The sequence below is a fragment of the Erpetoichthys calabaricus genome, chromosome 3 (assembly GCF_900747795.2).
Source record: "Erpetoichthys calabaricus chromosome 3, fErpCal1.3, whole genome shotgun sequence".
Lineage (NCBI taxonomy): Eukaryota > Metazoa > Chordata > Cladistia > Polypteriformes > Polypteridae > Erpetoichthys > Erpetoichthys calabaricus.
In genome coordinates this window covers 38,114,438-38,139,013 of record NC_041396.2, presented here as the reverse complement: position 1 = coordinate 38,139,013, position 24,576 = coordinate 38,114,438, and the positions used below count along the sequence as shown (strand labels likewise).

Below are 24,576 nucleotides of genomic sequence, written 5' to 3'. Positions count from 1 at the left end.
GCTCTGCCCCCTGTTCGCCAACCCCCGGGCAGGCGCTACATGCTAGCCACTTTGCAGATCTGACGTATCCGGCTTGCGTATTGGGAATTGGCTCGCGTATTGGGAAGCTGATTTACAATTTAAACAGATTGTTATTTTCATGGGAATTGTTACAGTGGTGTGAAAAACTATTTGCCCCCTTCCTGATTTCTTATTCTTTTGCATGTTTGTCACACAAAATGTTTCTGATCATCAAACACATTTAACCATTAGTCAAATATAACACAAGTAAACACAAAATGCAGTTTGTAAATGGTGGTTTTTATTATTTAGGGAGAAAAAAAAATCCAAACCTACATGACCCTGTGTGAAAAAGTAATTGCCCCCTGAACCTAATAACTGGTTGGGCCACCCTTAGCAGCAATAACTGCAATCAAGCGTTTGCGATAACTTGCAATGAGTCTTTTACAGCGCTCTGGAGGAATTTTGGCCCACTCATCTTTGCAAAATTGTTGTAATTCAGCTTTATTTGAGGGTTTTCTAGCATGAACCGCCTTTTTAAGGTCATGCCATAGCATCTCAATTGGATTCAGGTCAGGACTTTGACTAGGCCACTCCAAAGTCTTCATTTTGTTTTTCTTCAGCCATTCAGAGGTGGATTTGCTGGTGTGTTTTGGGTCATTGTCCTGTTGCAGCACCCAAGATCGCTTCAGCTTGAGTTGACGAACAGATGGCCGGACATTCTCCTTCAGGATTTTTTGGTAGACAGTAGAATTCATGACTCCATCTATCACAGCAAGCCTTCCAGGTCCTGAAGCAGCAAAACAACCCCAGACCATCACACTACCACCACCATATTTTACTGTTGGTATGATGTTCTTTTTCTGAAATGCTGTGTTCCTTTTACGCCAGATGTAACGGGACATTTGCCTTCCAAAAAGTTCAACTTTTGTCTCATCAGTCTACAAGGTATTTTCCCAAAAGTCTTGGCAATCATTGAGATGTTTCTTAGCAAAATTGAGACGAGCCCTAATGTTCTTTTTGCTTAACAGTGGTTTGCGTCTTGGAAATCTGCCATGCAGGCCGTTTTTGCCCAGTCTCTTTCTTATGGTGGAGTCGTGAACACTGACCTTAATTGAGGCAAGTGAGGCCTGCAGTTCTTTAGACGTTGTCCTGGGGTCTTTTGTGACCTCTCGGATGAGTCGTCTCTGCGCTCTTGGGGTAATTTTGGTCGGCCGGCCACTCCTGGGAAGGTTCACCACTGTTCCATGTTTTTGCCATTTGTGGATAATGGCTCTCACTGTGGTTCGCTGGAGTCCCAAAGCTTTAGAAATGGCTTTATAACCTTTACCAGACTGATAGATCTCAATTACTTCTGTTCTCATTTGTTCCTGAATTTCTTTGGATCTTGGCATGATGTCTAGCTTTTGAGGTGCTTTTGGTCTACTTCTCTGTGTCAGGCAGCTCCTATTTAAGTGATTTCTTGATTGAAACAGGTGTGGCAGTAATCAGGCCTGGGGGTGGCTACGGAAATTGAACTCAGGTGTGATACACCACAGTTAGGTTATTTTTTAACAAGGGGGCAATTACTTTTTCACACAGGGCCATGTAGGTTTGGATTTTTTTTCTCCCTAAATAATAAACACCATCATTTAAAAACTGCACTTTGTGTTTACTTGTGTTATATTTGACTAATGGTTAAATGTGTTTGATGATCAGAAACATTTTGTGTGACAAACATGCAAAAGAATAAGAAATCAGGAAGGGGGCAAATAGTTTTTCACACCACTGTACATATGCATAATAGAACTAACTATTTTACATTACAGCGAGTAATTAACCATAGTAAAAAATAGTAAAATGTAATAAATTGAAAAAAAATTATGTTTCATGTTGCGTTAGATGTATTCGTTGAGTTATATGTTTTCGTTCTGTTTGGCTATTTATTAATTAACTTTTCGTCAATATCGCATTGAATTTTGATTCCGTGTTTGGACTTATATTGTGACAATGTATAACTGCCCGTGAGTAAATATCATTTCTTTCTCTCTAATAAATAAACCGACTTTTTCGAATGTTTGTCCCTGTGAGTTGTTAATGTCATAGCAAAAGCTATTCTAACGGGAAACTGTAAACATTTTAATAAGAACGGCATATCACAATCTCCTTTGGTGTCTAATGTTAGCTGCGGAAGATGTACTACATTACCCTTCTTGTCGCCAGTTAAAATTTTACTCGCAATAACATTACAACACATCTTCGGTGGTGGAAGACCGGACGGTGTTAATGGTTGTAGATAGTGTTCGGGATATTGTAAGTTGATGTTTTCATCTTCCGCACCATCACCACCAATTGTTTCAGTAGTCTATTGATACGCATTTAACCAATTTGCCGTGTAACTGATCGACAATTTTCGCGTTGATTCTTTTGACTTCATCATTTCTCAGTGCTATGATTGCCCGTGTACTCATTTCTTCTGTTGATAACTCTTCGGGATGAAATTCTTCAATAAGGTTTGGATGTAAGTCTTCTTTTATTGGGAAACTTAAAGTGAGGAAAATGTAAAAATTTATAAGAGCTGAAAGTGCAGGAACTGTGTCTGACAACAGCATTCATACGAATGAGAGGTCAAAGGACAGTGGGCATGGTTGAAAATGGTTGAGAGGAGGGCGAGACTTGAAAAAAATCTCTTGGCAATAGTCTTGTCTCAAGATTATCTTTTATAAGAGAGATTCATCATTAGTATTATTATTAATATCATTATTATACTTTCTACACTTCTGACTTTGTCCTTTTAGTGTTTTGCACGTTTTACAGTAGAAAGGTGAGATTTAATAAAAATGTCATTTTTAAGCCAAAAAATGCAACGCTTTTTACATGTTTTTTTGAGAAAAAATGTAATGCTAAGGAGGTTAATGAATATTCACTCACCAAACAGAGCAATGCATCTTACAGACATGGCCAAAAATATTGGTACCTGTGCATTTTATTCAAGTAACGAACCATTCATCTTGAAAGGTTTTGAAATTATTTTTGTTGGTTTACAGTGGAACATAACAAAAAAAAACCTGTGAAAGAACTCAATGTTTGCTTATTCTACAAAGACATTCCAAAATGGCTGGGACAAAATTATTGGAATCCTTTAGATGTTATAAGGAATAACCATCTTGTAGTGATGCTTCAAGTAGACTAACGTCTATAAATGTTCATTGCAGGTGTCTTCAATCCTGTATACACTCACTCAGCCAGTTTAAATGGAGAAATGAATTTACTCAATTGTTGTGTTTTACACTAAACATGGGAAAGAGAAGGAAAACTAGAGAGTTATCTAAGGAGGCAAGGCAGTTAACAAACACCAATCATGGTTAATGTAAAGGCGACAAGACCACATCCAAAGAGCCTTATGTTTCTGCGACCACTATTGTCAATATTATCAAGGAGTTTATGGCCGATGCAACTGTAGCAAACACTGCTGGACATGGACACACAAGAAGTTTGACTCAAGATTGAATAGAATGACCAATGAAACCTTCAAAACTGGCCCAAGCTGTTCTTCAAGCTCAAGGTGCAACAGTTTCAAACCAAACCCTCTGTTAATGTCTGAACGAAAACAGACCCCATGGTAGAAGACCTAGAAAGACCCCACATCTATAAGAGAAACACAAACAAGCTCTGGAGTTTTCCTCAATGCATGCTGACAAGCCACAGTCCTTCTGAGAGAATGTCCTTCGGACAGACAAAATGAAATGAGAGATTTCTGGTAAATCACACCAACTCTGTGTTCACAGTAAAACAAGAGGCATTCAAACAAAATAACACCATCCCTACTATGAAACATGAAAGGGGCTCAATGATGTTTTGAGGTTGCTTTGCTGCTTCTTTGAATCAGAGCAGGGCCCAATAAAAGACTAACAGGGTATTCTAGGGCGAAACATCCAGCCTAGTCTCAGAAAGATGTATCTCAGTTGCAGGTCACAGGTCCACCAACTGGGTAATGACCTGAAACATAACTCAAAAAGTACCCAAGAATGGAGGAGAAGAAAACATTAGACCATTCTGAAGCAACCTGAATTGAACATCAGCGGAACCAGCTGAAATTCACAGTTGGGAGAAGATGCCCATCAAACATGAGGGACCTAAAGAAGAGTGGGACAAACAGGCAGTCGAGAAGTTTATATATATTTCACTCAGAGCTACAGAAAATACTTGATGGCAGTTATTGTCCCCAAAGTCTGTACCACGAAATAATAGGTTAAGAATGCCAATATTTTTGTCCATGCCAGTTTAATCTCATTTATTTAAAATAATATGTTCAGTCATAAATCAAAAGCAACATTTCTGTTTCTGTTGTATTAAATGTGAAATAAAGGACTATGGATACCAAACAATTTTGTCAGTTTCAACTTAATTTTTCAAGTGAAAGGGTACCAATGTTTTCAGTCTTGTCTGTAGGTCATGAACAATGTTTAAAAAACAGGGCAAGAATACACAGCAGGTTCAATGACAACTCAATCTTACAGATTCTGCAATCTAAAAATGTTGAGATTTTTTAAAATTCTAACCAGAATGGTTCCTATAAAAACAAAGTTAATTTTGTTAAAAAAGACAGCATGATAACACACTGCTACCTCCAATCATCCAGTGACCTGGAATTGATATCCCAGACAGCCACTGTCTCTCGTTGTGTCTAAAAGTGTTTTGTCTAAGTGCTCTCTAGTACATGTGAGCCTGGCCTGGTGTGAGGGAATTGAGTACCAGAGTGTGTGAGTGCACTGTAAGGGGTCCTTGGCTTTTTAATGTATGCTATTTGGATAAATTCTAGCTGCCTGAAGTCCTGTAATACAAAAAGCATAGAAAACATACCTGAATATCACGAGCCCTCTCATAGGACTGGTAAGCCACCTTCTCTTCCATACTTGCTAGCTCCTGTTTTAGGTTGGTCATTTCATTTTGATGGAGCTCTGTTAGATCATTCAGCTGCTCCTCCAGACGCTCATACCTGCAGAAATAAAGATAGCCCCTCATTTCAATCAGTGGGGAAAAGAAAACTTGTAATCTTCTAAACCAGTGTAAAATTAACATAGTATAAACGGATACACTTCTATACTCCATGTTGCGAGGTACAGCTCAAATTCCATCATTATATTTTCTGATAACACCACCAGCTTTACCGATGGTGATGAGATGGCCTACAGAGATGAAATCTGCATTGTTACACAGGGTGTACAGACAAAGTCTTATTTCTTAATGTCAGTACAACCAAGGAGCTGTTCAAAGACTTTGGAAGCTGGAGATAAGACCACATTGTCATCAACATCGGGGGGATGCTGAGAACAAAGTCAATGACTCTAAACTACTTGGAGTCAACTGCAACTGAAAAGATAATATATTGCACAGTATAGGCTCTCTGCCTTGCTGCCCCCTTCCCATTGGGGGGTCTCATCACTTGCTGTTGCATATCCTTAGATGTACAGGTTGGCCACAAACTCAGGACCTCTTGAGTGAACAAGCTTATACAGCTGAGAAAAAAAGGGAACTTCTGGTGGCAAAGCAGTAAACCAGGCCTGCTGCTGCCATCTCAGAGAGAATGGGCAGCTAAAAGGGGAAGAGGTGAGTGAAATGGAATCGGAAAGTGCAGTAGAACCTGACAGAGAGAGAGAGAAAGAAAGAAAGGGAGAGAGAAAGAGTCTGCAGCAAGGGCCCCCCATGTACTCAGAAACCTGATAGACTAACAGATTACTCCTTAAATATACACGCACAAAAGGTGGCTTTATAATCTAGGGCCCCGAGTTCAATCCCTGCCACCAACACCACCATTTTGGAATTGAGGGGGAATTGGGTTAAGGTGGTGGGTATCTCCCTGAGAAAATTCTGTATTGGGATATATTGCTAGCAGCCACTGCAAACATTACACAAATTAGTAACATTCTCAAAAATGGCTGAAGAAACTCAGCAGACCAACTCATTACTACAAAAGGAAACCCTAGTGAATTCAAGAAGATAAGTAAGGAACATGTAACCAACTCTGAAAATGTACGATGAAACACAGCAGAACATCCTAACAAACACAAAAACAAAAGTTAGCCTCATCTTAATCCCGTTATCCCCTAGTCACCTGTATCTCTCCTCTTGGAGACACTGGGTCATGTATGTATAGTCTCTCTGGAGCTGCGTCTTCAGGTCATCAATGGAATCCTCCAGGTGAGACTGGCTTTCCTTAATCTCACGAAGCTCATCCAGCAGGGTGTCCAGACTGATGTGATGGTGACTGTCCAGGGTGTTGGACTTGGGGCTACCTATGTTTGGGCCCAGACCTGTTACACCTGCTCCTGAATTACTGCCTCCAGCTGAGCCTGAGGTGGCACTGGAGCACTCATCATCACTGCCATTGTACTTAGGGCTGGAGACCAGAGTGGCACTTCCGCTAAGTGCCCGTTGTGATTCCTCCGGCAGTGGATCATCCAGAGTATCCTTCAAATGAGCAATGTTGTCTGCACTGCCAAACTTGTTTCGGATGAGGCTGGCAAACTCGCGGGGTTTAGATACAACAGCAGTGTGAGAAAGTGCTGACACACCACCTTTAACTCCTTCTACCACACCTCCACCAAATCCACTGATGCCAGCCCGGACATTTGCACCCACATCTTTCAGACCTTGCTGCATGTCCCGCAGAACATCTTTGGGTTGCCGAGTAGGTCCGTTCTAAAAAAAAAAAAAAAAGAAACACACATTTGATCAGCATACAAATGAAGACGGACATTATAGCTTCTTCCTTACTTGTCTCCAGGTTTGTGAGTTCAATGAATCTGACAACCATGAGAATGGCACAAGATATTGCAGCTTGATTTGGTTATACTAAAGACTGATACAGCAAGACCTAGTCATAAATAAGTGTTTAAACTTCACTGCCTTCCCATCTGACAACTTCTACTAGCCTTGAAAGACTACTAAGAAGAAAAAAAAGAATGCAAAAAGATTATTTTTAAATAAAATCAACAGATTTTTGGGGCAACTTACAATGGCCAAAATAAACAGATAAGCAAATTGTGTTAAAACAAATGTATATAATTCTCATTGAATGTACTGTATGTACTGTACTTCACCATTTTTATTTTAATGCATTGTGCCAAATGTTGCCAGCATAATCTCTCATAGCTCTAAATTGGATTAATTGGTTTTATTTCTTCAAAGTCTGGCTATGTACTGTACTGAGATAATCTTTCTCTATGGATGCAAACAGTACTATGAAACAGAAATACTTGGTCTACCTGCTCAATTTCCTTCAGCTTCTTGTGGTAATGCTCAAGTTTCTTGTGAAGCTGTGAGATGGTTTGTGCTGACTTCTGGTTCTTCTTCTCAAAGACCTGTTTAATGCGTGACGCCTGCTGCTTATCAGCGTTGTGAGCGAGCTTGAGGTACTCTGCTACATTCTCATCTCGGGCCTCCTGCTCCACTCGAATCTGTTCAGTGATCTTCAGAATTTTCTGCTGCAGGTGCTCGATTGCGGCTTTAGTGCGATGGGGGTCTGGAGCTTCTGGTACATCCAGACTGATATTCCCATCCGAGCCGCCATGGCCAGTGTTGGCAGGAAGACCCAGTGTGGTCAACTCTCCCTTTTCCAACTGCAAGGCATAACCAAAACGAGAGTTTTAGATTAGATATACATATGTATACATATAAAGAGAGATAGATTGATCTAAGAACTTACTAAACAGAAGTTAACCACCTGGTTACATTGAAAATTGTGAGCCTGATTTGAACATGTGTGAGAGGCTGTTCACATTACAGCAAATAAAATGCTTATATAAAATTACTTGTCTCCTTTTTTAACTTCTTCTTCAACTGCTGCCTACTCTAAGAATGCCATGTGTCCTGCATAGCTCTTTGTTTCCCGTCAATTCCTTATTTTATATTTTAGTTCTCCTTTGCCCTGAGGCAGACAAGTCGTCTCTTTATTGTACAGTACTTGTTATTTAGTAAATCCCACTGCACGGATTTGAGCATTTTCCATATTTGCTATTGTGACCTTGATTCTATGAGCAATAACCACTCTATCATCTGAATACTATATTTCAGAATGTTCAGTTATGCTCAAACACTCAATCAAAATCAAACAACTTTAGAGATTGTGCAACTTATATCACAGATACAAGTCATTAGAAAGCTTTCTTCAGACCCTCTGTGCCATTTGTGTATTTTGGGACAACTACATATGTTCATGTTTTTGTATTACCCTCTGGTACTTTCTTTTCGGATGGATAATACCTTAGGTCCTTCAGATATTATTAACTACAATTTGCCTTATACTCTACTCATTTATATATGTCAGTCCTCTCCACAGAAGACTACTTTTCTTTGGTGTATGATAATACTGCTGTAAAACTCCCGGTAGCTTCATGATGGAAGTCTCTTGACAAGCTAGCTCTTGGAGAATGGTAAACCTACTTATATAATCAGCCGCTTTGGGAGTTATATGCAGATAGGATTAATGATGCAAATCTAAAGGGGCAGCATAGAATGGAAACTGAATAGACATTTTTGAAATTCAACATTCAGTAAGGTGTTGTTTTAATATGTTTATGATTCAGATGAGAAGCAGGACTACAAAGTAGAAGGCTGAACATAAAGGACTTGGTAATAATGCTCTGTACCTTTCATCTCTGATTAATTATCTACCTTCATATAAGGAATATTAAATTCTTTTTCATATTGTAGTAATAGTGGTAGTGATAGAAGAAATAATAGTAGTAGTACTGTCAGGTGTAAAGAGTAAAGTGAAATTCTAGCAACACTTCACCACTATCCAGTGTCATAATAAACAAAAAAATATTAAAATATTACTATTATTAAATTTGTCTATATATATATATATATACAGTCATATGAAAAAGTTTGGGAACCCCTCTTAATTCTTTGGATTTTTGTTTATCATTGGCTGAGCTTTCAAAGTAGCAACTTCCTTTTAATATATGACATGCCTTATGGAAACAGTAGTATTTCAGCAGTGACATTAAGTTTATTGGATTAACAGAAAATATGCAATATGCATCATAACAAAATTAGAAAGGTGCACCCGAACAGAGATATGACATCAAAACTTAGTTGAGCCTCCTTTTGCAAATATAACAGCCTCTAGACACCTTCTATAGACTTTGATGAGTGTCTGGATTCTGGATGGACCATTCTTCCATACAAAATCTCTCCAGTTCAGTTAAATTTGATGGCTGCCAAGCATGGACAGCCTTCTTCAAATCATCCCATAGATTTTCGATGATATTCAAGTCAGGGGAGTGTGAAGGCCATTCCAGAACATTGTACTTCTCCCTCTGCATGAATGCCTTTGTAGCTTTCGAACTGTGTTTTGGGTCATTGTCTTGGAATATCCAACCCCTGAGTAACTTCAACATTGTGACTGATGCTTGAACATTATCCTGAAGAATTTGTTGATATTGGGTTGAATTCATCTGATCCTTGACTTTAACAAGGGCCCCAGTCCCTGAACTAGCCACACAGCATGATGGAACCTCCATCAAATTTGACAGTAGGCAGCAGGTGTTTTGCTTGGAATGCAGTGTTCTTCTTCCGCCATGCAAAGTGCTTTTTGTTATGACCAAATAACTCAATTTTTGTCTCATCAGTCCAAAGCACTTCGTTCCAAAATTAATCTGTCCAAAGCACTTTGTTCCAAAATGAATCTGGCTTGTCTAAGTGAGCATTTACATACAAGCGACTCTGTTTGTGGCGTGAGTGCAGAAAGGGCTTCTTTCTTTCTCATCACTCAGCCATACCGATGTTCTTTGTGCAAATTGCGCTGAATTGTAGAACGATGTACAGATACACCATCTGCAGCAAGATGTTCTTGCAGGTCTTTGGAGGTGATCTGTGTAACCATTCTTACAATCCTGCGCATATGCCGCTCCTGTATTTTTCTTGGCCTGCCAGACCTGGTTTAACAGCAACTGTGCATGTGGCCTTCCATTTCCTGATTCCATTCCTTACAGTTGAAACTGACAGTTTAAACCTCTGATATAGCTTTTTGTAGCCTTCCCCTAAACCATTAGACTGAACAATCTTTGTTTTCAGATCTTTTGAGAGTTGCTTTGAGGATCCCATGCTGTCACTCTTCAGAGGAGAGTCAAAGGGAAGCACAACTTGTAACTGACCACCTTAAATACCTTTATATCTCATGATTGGACACACCTGTCTATGAAGTTCAAGGCTTAATGAGCTAATCCAACCAATTGGGTGTTGCAAGTAATCAGCATTGAGCAGTGACATGCATTCAAATCAGAAAAATTACAAGGGGACCCAAAATATCTGCAATTTATCACATTTGATTCAATTTCATACAACTAAATACTGCTTCACTAAAAATCTTCGTTCGGAAAACACTATACTCGAAACCAGTACTCAGATGTTCCTAGGAAATGAAAGACATACCACTGTTATGTTTTTTGTTGAAAGTAGAGTAAATTATTATGCAGGTTGAGAGGGGTTCCCAAACTTATTCATATGACTGTATGTGTGTGTATATATATATATATATATATATATATATATATATATATATATATATATATATATATATATATATATATAGTTGAAAATAGTTTTACTGTCAAATAATGCAAAGAGTATGCAACACGTGTTTTGCCCTAATTCTGAGCTCATTCACTGCACCCCCCTCTTGGGGAACCGAACCTCGGACGTCAGCGCCAGAGGCGAAGCCTCTAACGTTGCACCACGGCGTGTGGTTCATTCATTTGACAGCATGTAGATAGGGGTAATCACATTCATGGCATTCGTAGTCTGAATCACAATCTGATTATAATGGGTGGTTACCTACCAGGTAACGCTTGTGGCTGATCAGCAAGTCGGCTAACATCCTTGCAACTCAAAGAGGGCACCGTGGCAGATGTTACCTGGTAGATAACCACCCATATAATCAGATTGTGATTCAGACTACGAATGCCATGAATACAGTAATCCCTCGCTATATCGTGCTTCGACTTTCGCGGCTTCACTCTATCGCAGATTTTATATGTAAGCATATTTAAATATATATCGCAGATTTTTTGCTGGTTCGCGGATTTCTGCGGACAATGGGTCTTTTAATTTCTGGTACATGCTTCCTCAGTTGGTTTGCCCAGTTGATTTCATACAAGGGATGCTATTGGCAGATGGCTGAGAAGCTACCCAACCAGAGCGCGTATTATGTATTAAATAAAACTCCTCAAATATATTGTGAGCACGGGGGCTGTTCGCACCCCTAGAGGATACGGCCACTCCTCAAAAAACGCTGAAAGATTACCTTCACATTGCTCTCTTCCTTGCTGGGCTTACATATGGCTGCTTTGTCAAGCGATATGCTTCCCACACTGTGCTTCGCATACTTAAAAGATCAAAAAGCACATATTGATTTTTGATTGTTTGCTTTTCTCTCTCTTTATCTTGCTCTGACTTTCTCTGGTCCTGACGGAGGGGGTGTGAGCAGGGGGGCTGTTCGCACCCCTAGATGATACGGACGTTCATCTAAAAATGCTGAAAGATTACCTTCACGTTGCTCCCTTCTGTGCAGCTGCTTTGTCAAGCGACATGCTTCCCGCATGGTGCTTCTCATACTTAAAAGCTCTAAGGGCACGTATTGATTTTTGATTGTTTGCTTTTCTCTGTCTCTCTCACTATCTCTGACATTCTCTGCTCCTGACGGAGGGGGTGTGAGCAGAGGGGCTGTTCGCACACTGGCCTAGAGGATACGTACGCTCCTCTAAAAAATGCTGAAAGACTACCTTCACATTGCTCTCTTCCTTGCAGCTGCTTTGTCCGGCGGTGCTTCACATACTTAAAAGCCAAACAGCCCTATTGATTATTGATTGTTTGCTTTTTTCTCTCTCTCTCTGACATTCTCTGCTCCTGACACGCACTCCTTTGAAGAGGAAGATATGTTTGCATTCTTTTAATTGTGAGACGGAACTGTCATCTCTGTCTTGTCATGGAGCACAGTTTAAACTTTTGAAAAAGAGACAAATGTTTGTTGCAGTGTTTGAATAAAGTTCCTGTCTCTCTACAACCTCCTGTGTTTCTGTCCAAATCTGTGACCCAAGCATGACAATATAAAATAACCATATAAACATATGGTTTCCACCTCGCGGATTTTCACCTTTCGCGGGAGGTTCTGGAACGCAACCCCCGCGATCGAGGAGGGATTACTATATATATATAATCCTTGCAGACATGTCTCTCTATTATAAAAAAAAATCTTGGAAGGCTTGGAAGGAGATGAGACGTGATTTTCTCGGAGACACTTTAACGTCCTGCGAGACAAGGCAGTTAGACAAAAGGACAGCTGCTGTACAGGCTTTTAAATGTTCGAAGCACTGCGTGACATTCAGATCACACAGCACGGCACAAGCAGCAGCCGGAGCAGCAGCAGCAAGCCAGCTGATCAAGCATAGAGGAGGTAAAAAAAAATGTATTTGTTTCACATTGTATTACCGTTTAAGAGGGGGTTTTGGAGGAGCGACCGCATCTCCTTAGCGTGTGTTCAGCCCCCCTCTGCACAACGCGAGTGACAGAGACGTGAAGCGGCTGGTGCGTAGCGCGCCCAAGGGGGGGAAGGAGGTGGGCAAGCGAAGCGAGCAGGGGGCAAAGCCCCCTAGTCTATCCTAATATTTAACAAGACAAACCAAAGACAAACATTAAGAGCTACTATATAGTGCCAATAGAAATTATTCACCTCCTAGTCAATTTTGACATTTTATTGTTATTGAACATTGATTTCAAAGTGGATTTAATTTTGCTTTTGAAACTGTTCAACAATAAAGACCCTTTAATGTTAAAAGTGATGTTCACAAAGTGTTCTAAACCAATTACAAATATACAACACAGAATAATCGATTGCCTAAGTATTCATCCTCTTTAATATGTCACCCCTAAATCATCACTGGTGCTGCCAAGTGGTTTTAGAAGTTACAGAATTAGTTTGACGGAAATCACCAATCTGCAGTCAAGAGGTTTCAATTGATTGCAGTATAAATGCTCCAGCATGTGGAAGGTTCAACTTGTGGTATGCCAGTATGGTGGCCTAACCTATGCAATAAAGACAAAAGAACATGCCGACCAACTCCATGAATTGGTAATTAAAAAGAACAAGTCAGGGGATGCAGACAAGAAAATACCCAAATACACACCAATATTTCTTGGTGTCGGGCAGCACAGTGGCGCAGTGGGTAGCGCTGCTGCCTCGTAGTTAGGAGACCCGGGTTCACTTCCTGGGTCCTCCCTGCGTGGAGTTTGCATGTTCTCCCCGTGTCTGCATGGGTTTCCTCCCACAGTCCAAAGAAATGCAAGTTAGGTGGATTGGCGATTCTAAATTGGCCATAGTGTGTGCTTGGTGTTGTGTGTGTGTACCCTGCGGTGGGCTGGCGCCCTGCCCGGGGTTTCTTTCCTGCCTTGCGCCCTGTGTTGGCTGGGGTTGGCTCCAGTGGACCCCCGTGGCCCTGTGGTTGGGATGGAGCGGGTTGGATAATGGATGGATGGATTTGTTGGTATCCAGTTAAACCAGTCATTAAGAATGGAAAGAGAATGGCACAGGTGTAAATCTGTCTATAGCAGGTCATCCACAAAAAATTATTTAAATACATGAATAAACATTTGTAATTAATTTAGACCACTTTACAGAGATCTGTTTTCACTTTGACATTAAAGAGTCCTTTTCCATTGATCTGTACCACAAAAGCCAAATTAAATTTACTGTGATTCAATGAATGAAAACTCTAAAGGAGTATTTTAGGCACTTTTGATGACAATGCCTATGTCATTTTCCATAGTTCTGTTTGTTATAAAACACTCCAACTTCATACTTTAACTCTGATGGTAAAGTGAACTAAGAGCTTAAATGGCTGTGTTAAAAACTAAGGCTTAACTTGAATAATAGCCTTTGTGTTCTTTGTAGCCACATGAAAGTTCCATCCTTATTGTGTACATAAGTGTGACCACATTTTTGGAGGGTACCAGCCTTGAGTGCAATTATGCCAGGACACACACCACTTTCAACAAACCTTAACTGGAAAAGCGGTTTTGAAAATGGACGGATTGATGAAGATTTGCTGGACCCTGGAGAGCTAACACCCATTTAGAATTAACAATTAACCTAACACACAAGTAGCTAGAATGTGGGAAGAAACCACAGTACATGGAGAAAATCCACATGGAAAGGAAAGCAACTGCAAATTTGAATCAAACAGTTGTAAACCCGGGAATCAAACTCGTGCGTATGAGGTAGCGGTACTGACCACTGCGACAGTGAAGGGGTAATATATCTAATTTAAGAATGTCTTAAAAGCAAGATTGGTTCTTGCCTTGAGCATTAAGCTGCTGGGATAGATTCTAGCCCCTGTAACCCTGAATTTGATTAAGCAGCTCAGAAAACGGATAAAGGGATTGATAAGTGGTTTATTACAAGATGGGGAGATGAATACACCCTGTGATTTTATTCTTATTTTCCATAGTGTGCCACCAATGCTGTCCTCCTTGGCTCTAGTGAAGGGTAAGATGTGTCAGCTCTGAAGAGTTAATGCCTACTGCCTTCTCTGCTCCACATTCCCCCTCCCATTGCATATCACTTCTCACCGTAACGAAAGCTGTAGGACTTCATCTCGCCTTTTGCACAGAGCTGAGATTCTAAAAAAAATAAATCTTTAAACTGCTAATTACAGTGCCACTGTCTCTCTCGTTTGTGTCGCTGTCTGCCTCACGCTCTCTGTCACGTACCGCCTTGCTCGCACACTTCAGGACACTTGATTCAGCAGCTCTGTGACCCAGATAAATCCATGCATTCTTGTGCACCAACTTCTCATCTGAACTACTATAGCACAGGCTAAAGACCATAGCTGCTGGCAGCTGGAAGAGAATATGGACTTGTGGGCCTTTGAAAAACAATGTAAAAGCAGTTGAATCACACCTGGAATCCCCTAAAAGCAATGGCTGGAAATAGGTATTCCTGCCTAAGGATATTACTGTCAATTTTAAAGTGACCAGGGAAGTCTAAGTCAACACGTACAGTAAAGTAAGGCAGATGCGTCTAAATCTGCCCCTAAAGAGAGCCGACCAGAGGCAATGACATGACCGAACTTGGAATTGCACTCCTGGTCGTCTTTAAAGCAAAATGGAGACAGAGGGAGATAACAGTTGATATGGGCATAAAAACAACCCCTCAGCCTCTTTTAATGCAGAAAAAGGAAAGAGTCTGATGTTAGAAAGGAATCAGCAATGCTAACCAGTTTTGAAACTTTTTTGTCTCTCACAGTCTCCACTGAACCACCAGGAGATGACCACTGATGCTAGACAGTTACCCTTCAGGCACAAGAAGCTGAAATGATGTGCCGATGGTGACACAGAGAGACAGTTGCTGAAATGAGACTAGATTACTTTCTAATACTACACAGCCTTCTTTGCAGCACCAACTGGTGAGGAAACTGAAATCTAGAAAAATATGACCCTGGAGTGAACGCTTCTGGTTTCTCATAGGCTCTTCAGAAGCATCTTTGATACACAAAGAGCAAGTGGACAAAGGGAGTTTGAATTTCTGTGGACAACAAACCAGCAGCCTAACCCCTGTGCTGAAATGAGCAGTTGAGCTATTCTTGGCCTGAATGAGACTTAAATGTATTCTTCAAGGAATATCCATGCTGCACTTCATAGAGATGATGAAGATTTTAAGCTGAGTCAGTCTGTCATTTCAGAGAAATAATGCACACAATCCATAACACGGGCAGCATTATCCAAAGCTGATGAAGGGACAGTTCAAAATAAGATGAAGCAGGCAGTATGGCGCACTGGCTTAGGCACTGCCATTTAAACTACAAGGTTGCCTCTTCAATGCTTCATTGTATGACCCCAAACAAGTCTATTAACCAGGCTGAGATCAAACTATAAGGAAAATCCTTAAACAGTTATAAAGTATACTCATCTTGTAAGTTACCTTAGGTAATGGGGACAGCCTAATTCACAATAATAATAATAATAATAAGAAGAAGAAGCTCCAAACCTAAAGCAAGCACCCAAGAACATAATAAACAGAAATAGTACAAAGAGTTCAAAGGATAAAGGAAAGACCAGGCATTTGTCACATTTGTCTAGCACAGAGCCCACATGCCCAATTTCACTCCAAGAAAGGATTATGAAGAACCTGAATAACCAAACTGGCTTGCATGGCAGTCATATCAAAGCTCAGGAGAGCACCACTGCTAATTATTTTAATTTATACCACCATCTTTATTAATTTTTTAGTACATTCCTCAGAAAAAAAAAATGAGAACAACGCCCCCATTCTGACACCAGACAAACCTAAACATTTTTACTAATGCCAGCTCAGAAAGCAAAGCCACATCACTTCTCCTGGCCAATGCCTCCCAGCCCCACAACCCAGCTACATTACCATGCTGCTTCATCCCAGGGCTCCGTGGTTCAGTTTGCTACCTTAGTGACCGGTCAGTCCCATATTTTAAAAAATAAAAAATAAATTGTGTTGTACTGGTCAGAAAGAGCCTAACAGTGGCTGAATTCCCAGAGAAAAAAGCTGAACCTTCTCTCACGCTCTCATTTTCTTCCATGTGTGCTGACACACCAGTGAAACTACAGAAATGCTCCTCTTTTTCTATTCATTAAATTTTTAATCTTCATGTGTTAAAGGAGATGTGAAAATTCAGACTGTCTGCACGGTCCAAGTCTGCTCGGCTTGCAGCTGCTTCTCCAACTGCAGCAGGGCTGTCACACTCTCTCTCTCTCTCTCTCTCTCTCTCCCTCCCCCCACCCCTTGTGTCTCTCCAAATCCTTGGATGGGGGGGCTGTGATGCGCAGAAGGACGTCTCAGCACTTCACTGAAATGAGCCCAGAAGTTTCTCATGTGCCAGGGTCCCAAAGGTTCTGCTCTTGCTATTGAAACAAGCAGTAGCCTGGGGGTTTACATTTCATGGTCTCGAACAAATCATGACCTGGTTATACTGCCTATGTTTTTTTCTGTCAGACACTCAAGAAGTGAAGGCGTTTGGAGATGTTTTTAATTTTTGTTTGGAATTACAGTACAGTATTTCCAATTTCTTTCAAAACAATTCATCTTGTAAGTGGATGCTCTTCCTGCTCTTGGGGTGACGGTGACCATTCTTTGAAACTGATCAGTACAAACAGAAGGTAAGTAGGAGTGCAGACTCGAGGCATTGACAGAGGTTTATAGGAGTACAGAAGGTTGTCCCCAGAGAATGTGTTTTGTGTGTCTCTAGCTGCTCACTTGTCACTGATTCTCCATATCGCAGCTGTGCTTGCTGTGTCCCTAGGGTCTTGTGCTATTTAGGCATGTGTTACAAAATACTGAGAGGTGCCCTCTATCATCCTGGCATCATCAAGAATAGGTTCTGCACCAAAGTGGGTGTAGGGGCTGGCACTCCACTCAGGGTGGTGTGAAAATGACTAGACCTAGGCAGAGAAGAACAAGTTTTCAAATAATGACTGGTGGCACACCTTAGGTAGCTGAAGGAGAACAACTGCCCATTCAGGCTCAAGAGTAACTGGGCATTCTGTTATGTCTCACTGGACAAACTCAGTGGTCTGTCATATCCAATCAAATAAAATATGATTCTGATGCTATATTAGGATCTCTCTTCTCATAATTTCGACCAAGGTAAAAAATGAAAAATATGTGTTGAATAAACATACAAAAAAAAGTGAGAAAGTAATAAGGTTTAGAATAGAAATCCATGAGGCCAGCAGAACAGTAAAAAATCACAGGACGTGAAGGTTTTTTTAATTCTGACATGTCAGCACTATTGAAGATTCTGACGTCAGAAAGGAAACCCCACCAGAATACAGGAGAGGCTGGTCTGCAGCCAGAGAATCCAGTTACTATAAGTATGATTAAGCTTGAAGGCATGTGTTAGATGCCGCTATAATGACACTTAATATCACTGCAGGAACGTGAACATGCAAATAATGCAAATATTTTATTAAAGAAATACCCGTGAACAGACATAAAACCATCTGTATTCACCAGACACATCAGCCCATCTTTAAACACTGTTGACGTGTCAGCAGTTATCAAACTTCTAACATGGCTCTTTGGGCATGATCAGCTACAAAAGGTTCTGACTACATGAGACACAACCCCGATACTGTCCTCACTGCTACTATTATGGACAACTTTCCAAAACTGAAATCCTGCAGGACTGAAATGGATGTAGGTGAAGGGAAAAAAGAAACACTTAAAGGCACTGAATCTTAGAAGGCAAGACAACTGAAACAAAGGCAAAAGAAGGAACTTCCTTTAGCAGCAGTAATTGGTTACTAATTAAAAAAGGGGCAAGAAGCCAGTCTGGCTGTCCGAGATCTGAGTCTGATACTCCTGCTATAAAGGCAGAACAGGTATGTCTACATGGTGATCAGCACGGGGTGATCAGCTTCTACACAGGCCTGGTACATTACAAGGTCATGAAGAATGGCAGAGGATTGCAGTTAGAAGAGGGTAGCATGTAGATTCTACATATTATTAACAGACCAGTAACATTGCACTGCACGATAACATGCAGTGAATACACTTGACTTGAGCATTCCTAGTTTTCATCCTCTTTCTTTGTATGTTTAGCATTTGTTTACTCAGAGGTTGATGCGCTTGCAGCTTCCTGAGCAGCTCTTCTTTTCTCCACCCTAGCAGCCTGTTTCTTTTCTTCTTTCGTCTGCATCTTTTTGCATTAAAACTGATTAAGTCAGTGTTTGTGTTGCAATTACTTAGTACGTGTTCTTAAATTTTTCACTTAAGCTGGCACTTAAGTCTTCAATCTGCCTCAAGAATGATTTAAGATATGAAGTGGTAGGGGAAGTGACGTAGAAGGTGGTAGGGATGAGAACGGTGCCCGTACACATGTGCCGCACAGCTGCCCTGCTGGCCGTTGCTGAGAGTTGATTCTGCAATAAAATCAAATAAAAATAAAAATATAAATAACCTTGGAGGTCAATCATCACCCCGAAGGCGGATAGTAGACGTCACGTAGTATATGTGTACCAAATTTCAGGTCAACAGGTCAAACGGTTTGTGAGCTACAGGTGATTTAAAATCCTGGACATACAAACGAACAGCCACGGTAGCGTATAATATATAAAGATATCCTGGTGGGAAGGGAGGAACGAGAGGTGCAGGAACACCTGAGGCCTGTCAGAGGAAAATCTATGCACATAGCTGCGGAGCTTCTGTATGGCAATTGTAATACAAAAAGTGACCTTGGTTTGGGGCTGTAAAGGTGTCCTTGTTTCCATTAGTCCACTCAAACTGGAGTACAGAGCAGAGTTAAAGACGAGGCTCAGTCTGCCAGGAAGAAGACAGGCAAGTTTGTCGAAGATGGTGTGTTATGTTTGGAGGGAGATAATAAGGGACTTGAATCTTGTATGTTTGGGAAGCTTCATCAGTCACTCCATGTGCTAGTTAGGGCCCTCCACATGAATACACTACAGGTAGTTCCCAGATTACGAACACCCAACCTACAACATACGAACGGGGCCGCAACTGCGACGCATGTGCCTCAGTAACTGCCGCTCCATCATCTTCAGCCCGGGGACACTGCAAGCGATGGCTGGACGGAGGCTGGAGGGGGTCGATTTCGCTGCTCGTGCAGTGTAGTGTCCGTCGGGCGGCTCCCGGTGGCAAGCGGTTTCACTGCCCGCCCCCCGCTGCAAGTGGTGACCCTGTTGTGGCTGAACAGAGGCCATTGAGGGTGAATGGGGAGGCGGGGGGTAGCATTGTAGTATGCCTCAGATGGCTGTGTGTTGAATGGGGGCGGTGGTGCGGCGGGACACTGCAGGTAACATACTGTACTGGAGGTGACTGTGAGGTGGGCTGGTGATGAACCGCCCCTCGCTGCTCCCATTCATTCTCAATAGCATGCCTGCTTGTACTGTTACGCACATAGCAGGAAGTTGTCTCTTGTCAGTACAGGGCGGTCCAGATCTAATTCTGCAGATCCAGATCGTCTGGATGACTTTGATTTATGTGGGGACGATTCCAGTTCGGTGCGAAGATGATTCTTCGTGTCGTCAATTTGCACACTTCTCGATTGTCCGGGATTTTTCGGGTGATTTTCTATGTAATAAACTGAATAAGTTATAGCGTAATGAAAATTGCATAATTAGATCTGGACCACCCTATACATCAGACGTGTTGACGACTGGTGCCTAATCTGCTGTGATAGCATGTACAGTGCTGTATGGAAGAGCTCATCTTAACCTTTTGTCTTCACCCCTCAAGAATGTCTCTGAAACACGAATCTGATGCAAGTGCTGGTGCTACAGTAAAGAAGAGAAAAACCATCACCATTGAAAATAAAGTAGAAATAATAAAAAGGTCAGGAAGAGGTGAAACTCCATCATTCATTGGCAGAGCACTTGGTTACAGTCGGTCAACAATAACATTTATTAAAGTAATGTACCTGTTCTGACTTACGTACAAATTCAACTTAAGTACAAACCTCCAGTCCCTATCTCGTACGTAACCCGGGGACTGCCTGTAGCCTGGCCTAGTGAGGTTTACCCTTTATTATTATAGGTTTACAGGATCCATATTGTCACATGTACAAAGCATGATGAAATTGTAACTTGCATGTATTAATCAAAATGCAAAATGTCACCATGACAAGTGACTGTTACTACCTTACCTTGGATCTTTCTTAACTTGAAATTTATGTCTTCTTTATATATAACTACCTTACCTCAAAGTTAAAGCTGTATACTTTATCTAATATTTACAATACATGTAATTGCCCTTGGCGTGCACTAAGTGAATAGCATTATGCAAGAATTAATCAAATTATATCAAGTAGAATTGATGTTACTAAAGAGCGCGCACATGCAACCTATTTGCCCCTTAAAACTGATACTCCCGAGAAGCACACTATCACGTCAGTCTTTATGTTACCAAGTCCATGTTCACACTAATTATCATTGAAAAATTATGTTTTTCAATGAAAACATTCTCCATCCACACTATATGAGTTTTCACATCATTTCTGAAAGGGTTTCCGCTCACACTAAAATTAATAACAAATGCACATGAGATAGTCATTTGCGTAACTGGGCATGCACACTTCAGCAGAAACAGGAAGAGGAAATGACCTCCATTCTAGACATTCATTTGCACTGGCAATGGCAACTGTGATTGCAATGATGATTACAAAAAACTAAAAAACATTGTTTTGTTTGGACTGACAATGGGAGTAAAGCACAAGTATAAGGCGAGCAAAGCAGCTGAGAAAATGTGATGAGTAGAAACAAATCAGGAAAGAGACACATAATAAGCACAAACCAATTTCAGCACAATTAAGAGTTTGCAGTTTCAAAGTGTTGTTAAACAAACATATAGAAGTGTGGATATATCCTAAGAGGCAGAAACACAACAATGAAACCCCAGTAACAGGCTTTAAAGTGGGACAAACCTGTCCCATACCGGCAATGCCACTTAATATGACAGGAGCGGAAACACAGGCATATGAAAAGCACCAGATTATTGTATTACTAACACAGGCATATGAAAAGGACCAGATTATTGTATTACTAACACAGGCATATGAAAAGGACCAGATTATTGGTATTACTATGAAGGAAAGAAGTATCAGAGCTCTGTTATGAACATAAATTAAAAGTGGGTAATTAAGGCTTTAGTTTTAATCAAGACTACAATACACAACTAGAAGGGAACAGAAGAGCCTCTCCCTGATGTTATTGCAAGGGTGACAGGTATTCTATATAGGGAGAACAAGCTGTATAAAAAAATGGCTTTTAATCTTAAAACATTCAGTAATATATCCACAGAACACACAAACCACAAAGTATGCGATGGGAGGACAAAATACGTGAACTCTGGAGAAAAGCAGCACTTAGTATCTTGACTTTTAATGCTGATTTAACTTTGTGAAAAAAAAACTGCTTTAAAACACTGGAAGGCTATACACTAACATCAGCAAAATATGAGTCTCTAGTGAAGACAGAAGGAAGCGTCTTGTCTGTTATGGAGTTCTCGACTCTTCAGAAATATCCAGCAGACTTGGTTTTGAGATGAGATCCAAAGGCTAGACAACATATAAAATTTCATAACACTGACACTCGGATGTTATATAATTGTGATGGAGAACCTGCAGAATATATTTAGAATTCCATTATGGCAAATACAGATTATTTTTTGTTTAAATTCTGAATTTTACTACTATCATTTTTTTTAATTACTGTCAGGATCTCACTTAGGAATTTCCAAATTAATTTCATTTCTGGAATTATTAAAATTGTAATTTTAGTTGCTAAGAATTTTTTATTTTTGTGATATCACCGTGGAGTCATTTTGTTTGAGGTTTTGTCAAGTAGTGTTGCCATTTGGATTTGTTATATTTTATGGGCTTCACCATGTTGTCAACACCAACAACACCCATTATCAACCACACAGGTCGACAGCAAGGCAATGCAATGCCCGATATCATCTAAGTGCTACTATAAAACATAAGAACAGACACAAATCCACATCCGAAGTTTTGGATCAAAAAGAAAATAAACTGCAAGAGCCAAGCACAAAGATATCTATAAATAAATAAATAAATAAATAAATAAATAAAGATTTTGGGCGGCACGGTGGCGCAGTGGGTAGCGCTGCTGCCTCGCAGTTGGGAGATCTGGGGACCTGGGTTCGATTCCCGGGTCCTCCCTGCGTGGAGTTTGCATGTTCTCCCCGTGTCTGCGTGGGTTTCCTCCGGGCGCTCCGGTTTCCTCCCACAGTCCAAAGACATGCAGGTTAGGTGGATTGGCGATTCTAAATTGGCCCTAGTGTGTGCTTGGTGTGTGGATGTGTTTGTGTGTGTCCTGCGGTGGGTTGGCACCCTGCCCGGGATTGGTTCCTGCCTTGTGCCCTGTGTTGGCTGGGATTGGCTCCAGCAGACCCCCGTGACCCTGTGTTCGGATTCAGCGGGTTGGAAAATGGATGGATGGATGGATGGAAGATTTTGTTTAGGTAACAGCAAAAAAAGTTCTGAGTTAGCTTTGATGAAAGGTACAGTAGGAAAAACAGATAATTAAAAGCTTCAGTTTCATATGAACTAAAATAAGACATCTGGCTACAGTATAATTTTTAACTCATGTTTTGGTTTTATTTTGCTTGACTTCTTACTACATCCATAATGGCTAACACGGTACAACACCCTAGTACTACAGGTAAAAGAATAAATAGACTTACGTGAATCAGACCTCTGCATGTTTAATGAGTATTTCTTTGTCTTACCCAAATATTAACGACTCATCACTCTGCTGTTCAAACAAATTTCATTTTACAAACGTTCCCAATTACTTGTTGAGATTTATAACCCTTTTCAAGTATGATTAAGAAAGTTTATTCCAATAAATGGTGTTTCTGCAGTAATTGTACCTTCTTCTCTCTTTCTCTCTGTGAAAAGAATTCTATATCAAGTTCTTGGTTATTCTGTATAAAGTTCTCGAGGTTGACCTTCAGATCTGTTATAGGTCAGTTATAATTAACCTTGACTTTGGTTATTTCCACTTGAAAAGGGCCTTGTCTCACATTTATAAAGATCATTGTCAATATTGTCTACAGTAATCCCTCGCTGTATCGCGCTTCGCCTTTCGCGGCTTCACTCCATCGTGGATTTTATATGTAAGCATATTTAAATATATATTGCGGATTTTTTGCTGGTTCGCGGATTTCTGCGGACAATAGGTCTTTTAATTTCTGGTACATGCTTCCTCAGTTGGTTTGCCCAGTTGATTTCATACAAGGGACGCTATTGGCAGATGGCTGAGAAGCTACCCAACTTACTTTTCTTTGTCTCTCTTGCTCTGACTTTCTCTGATCCTGACGTAGGGGGTGTGAGCAGGGGGGCTGTTCGCACACCTAGATGATACGGACGCTCGTCTAAAAATGCTGAAAGATTATCTTCACGTTGCTATCTTTTGTGCAGCTGCTTCCTGAAGCGACATGCTGCACAGTGCTTCGCATACTTAAAAGCTCGAAGGGCACGTATTGATTTTTGCTTGAAAAACAAACTCTGTCTCTCTCTCTCTCTCTTTGTCTGCTCCTGACGGAGGGGGTGTGAGCTGCCGCCTTCAACAGCTTTGTGCTGCGGTGCTTCGCATACTTAAGCCAAACAGCCCTATTGATTTGTTTGCTTTTCTCTATCTCTGTGACTTTATCTGCTCCTGACGGGCACTCCTTTGAAGAGGAAGATATGTTTGCATTCTTTTAATTGTGAGACGGAACTGTCATCTCTGTCTTGTCATGGAGCACAGTTTAAACTTTTGAAAAAGAGACAAATGTTTGTTTGCAGTGTTTGAATAACGTTCCTGTCTCTCTACAACCTCCTGTGCTTCTGCGCAAATCTGTGACCCAAGCATGACAATATAAAAATAACCATATAAACATATGGTTTCTACTTCATGGATTTTCTTATTTCGCGGGTGGCTCTGGAACGCAACCCCTGCGATGGAGGAGGGATTACTGTATAGTATTTTAGTATAACCTAAAATACTTTTATACATTCGGAAACATATGAGAACTGAAAGTAATAT

The 24,576-nt window shown here is 40.8% G+C and overlaps 1 protein-coding gene across 4 annotated transcripts in view; it reads right to left on the bottom strand.

Moving 5' to 3' along the window:
* tmcc2 (transmembrane and coiled-coil domain family 2) overlaps window positions 1-24,576 on the bottom strand; it is a 97,403-nt gene that overhangs the window by 3,747 nt on the left and 69,080 nt on the right. For 3 of the 4 annotated variants that reach the window (XM_028796626.2, XM_051924814.1, XM_028796627.2), the window contains 3 exons: window positions 7,248-7,601; window positions 6,095-6,681; window positions 4,843-4,978 (listed from right to left, as the gene is read on the bottom strand). In XM_028796626.2, the coding sequence (XP_028652459.1) occupies window positions 4,843-4,978; window positions 6,095-6,681; window positions 7,248-7,601 (1,077 nt within the window). Of the gene's footprint in view, window positions 1-4,842; window positions 4,979-6,094; window positions 6,682-7,247; window positions 7,602-16,417; window positions 16,759-24,576 lie in introns of those variants that run through there. The other variant, XM_028796628.2, reaches the window with a different exon arrangement.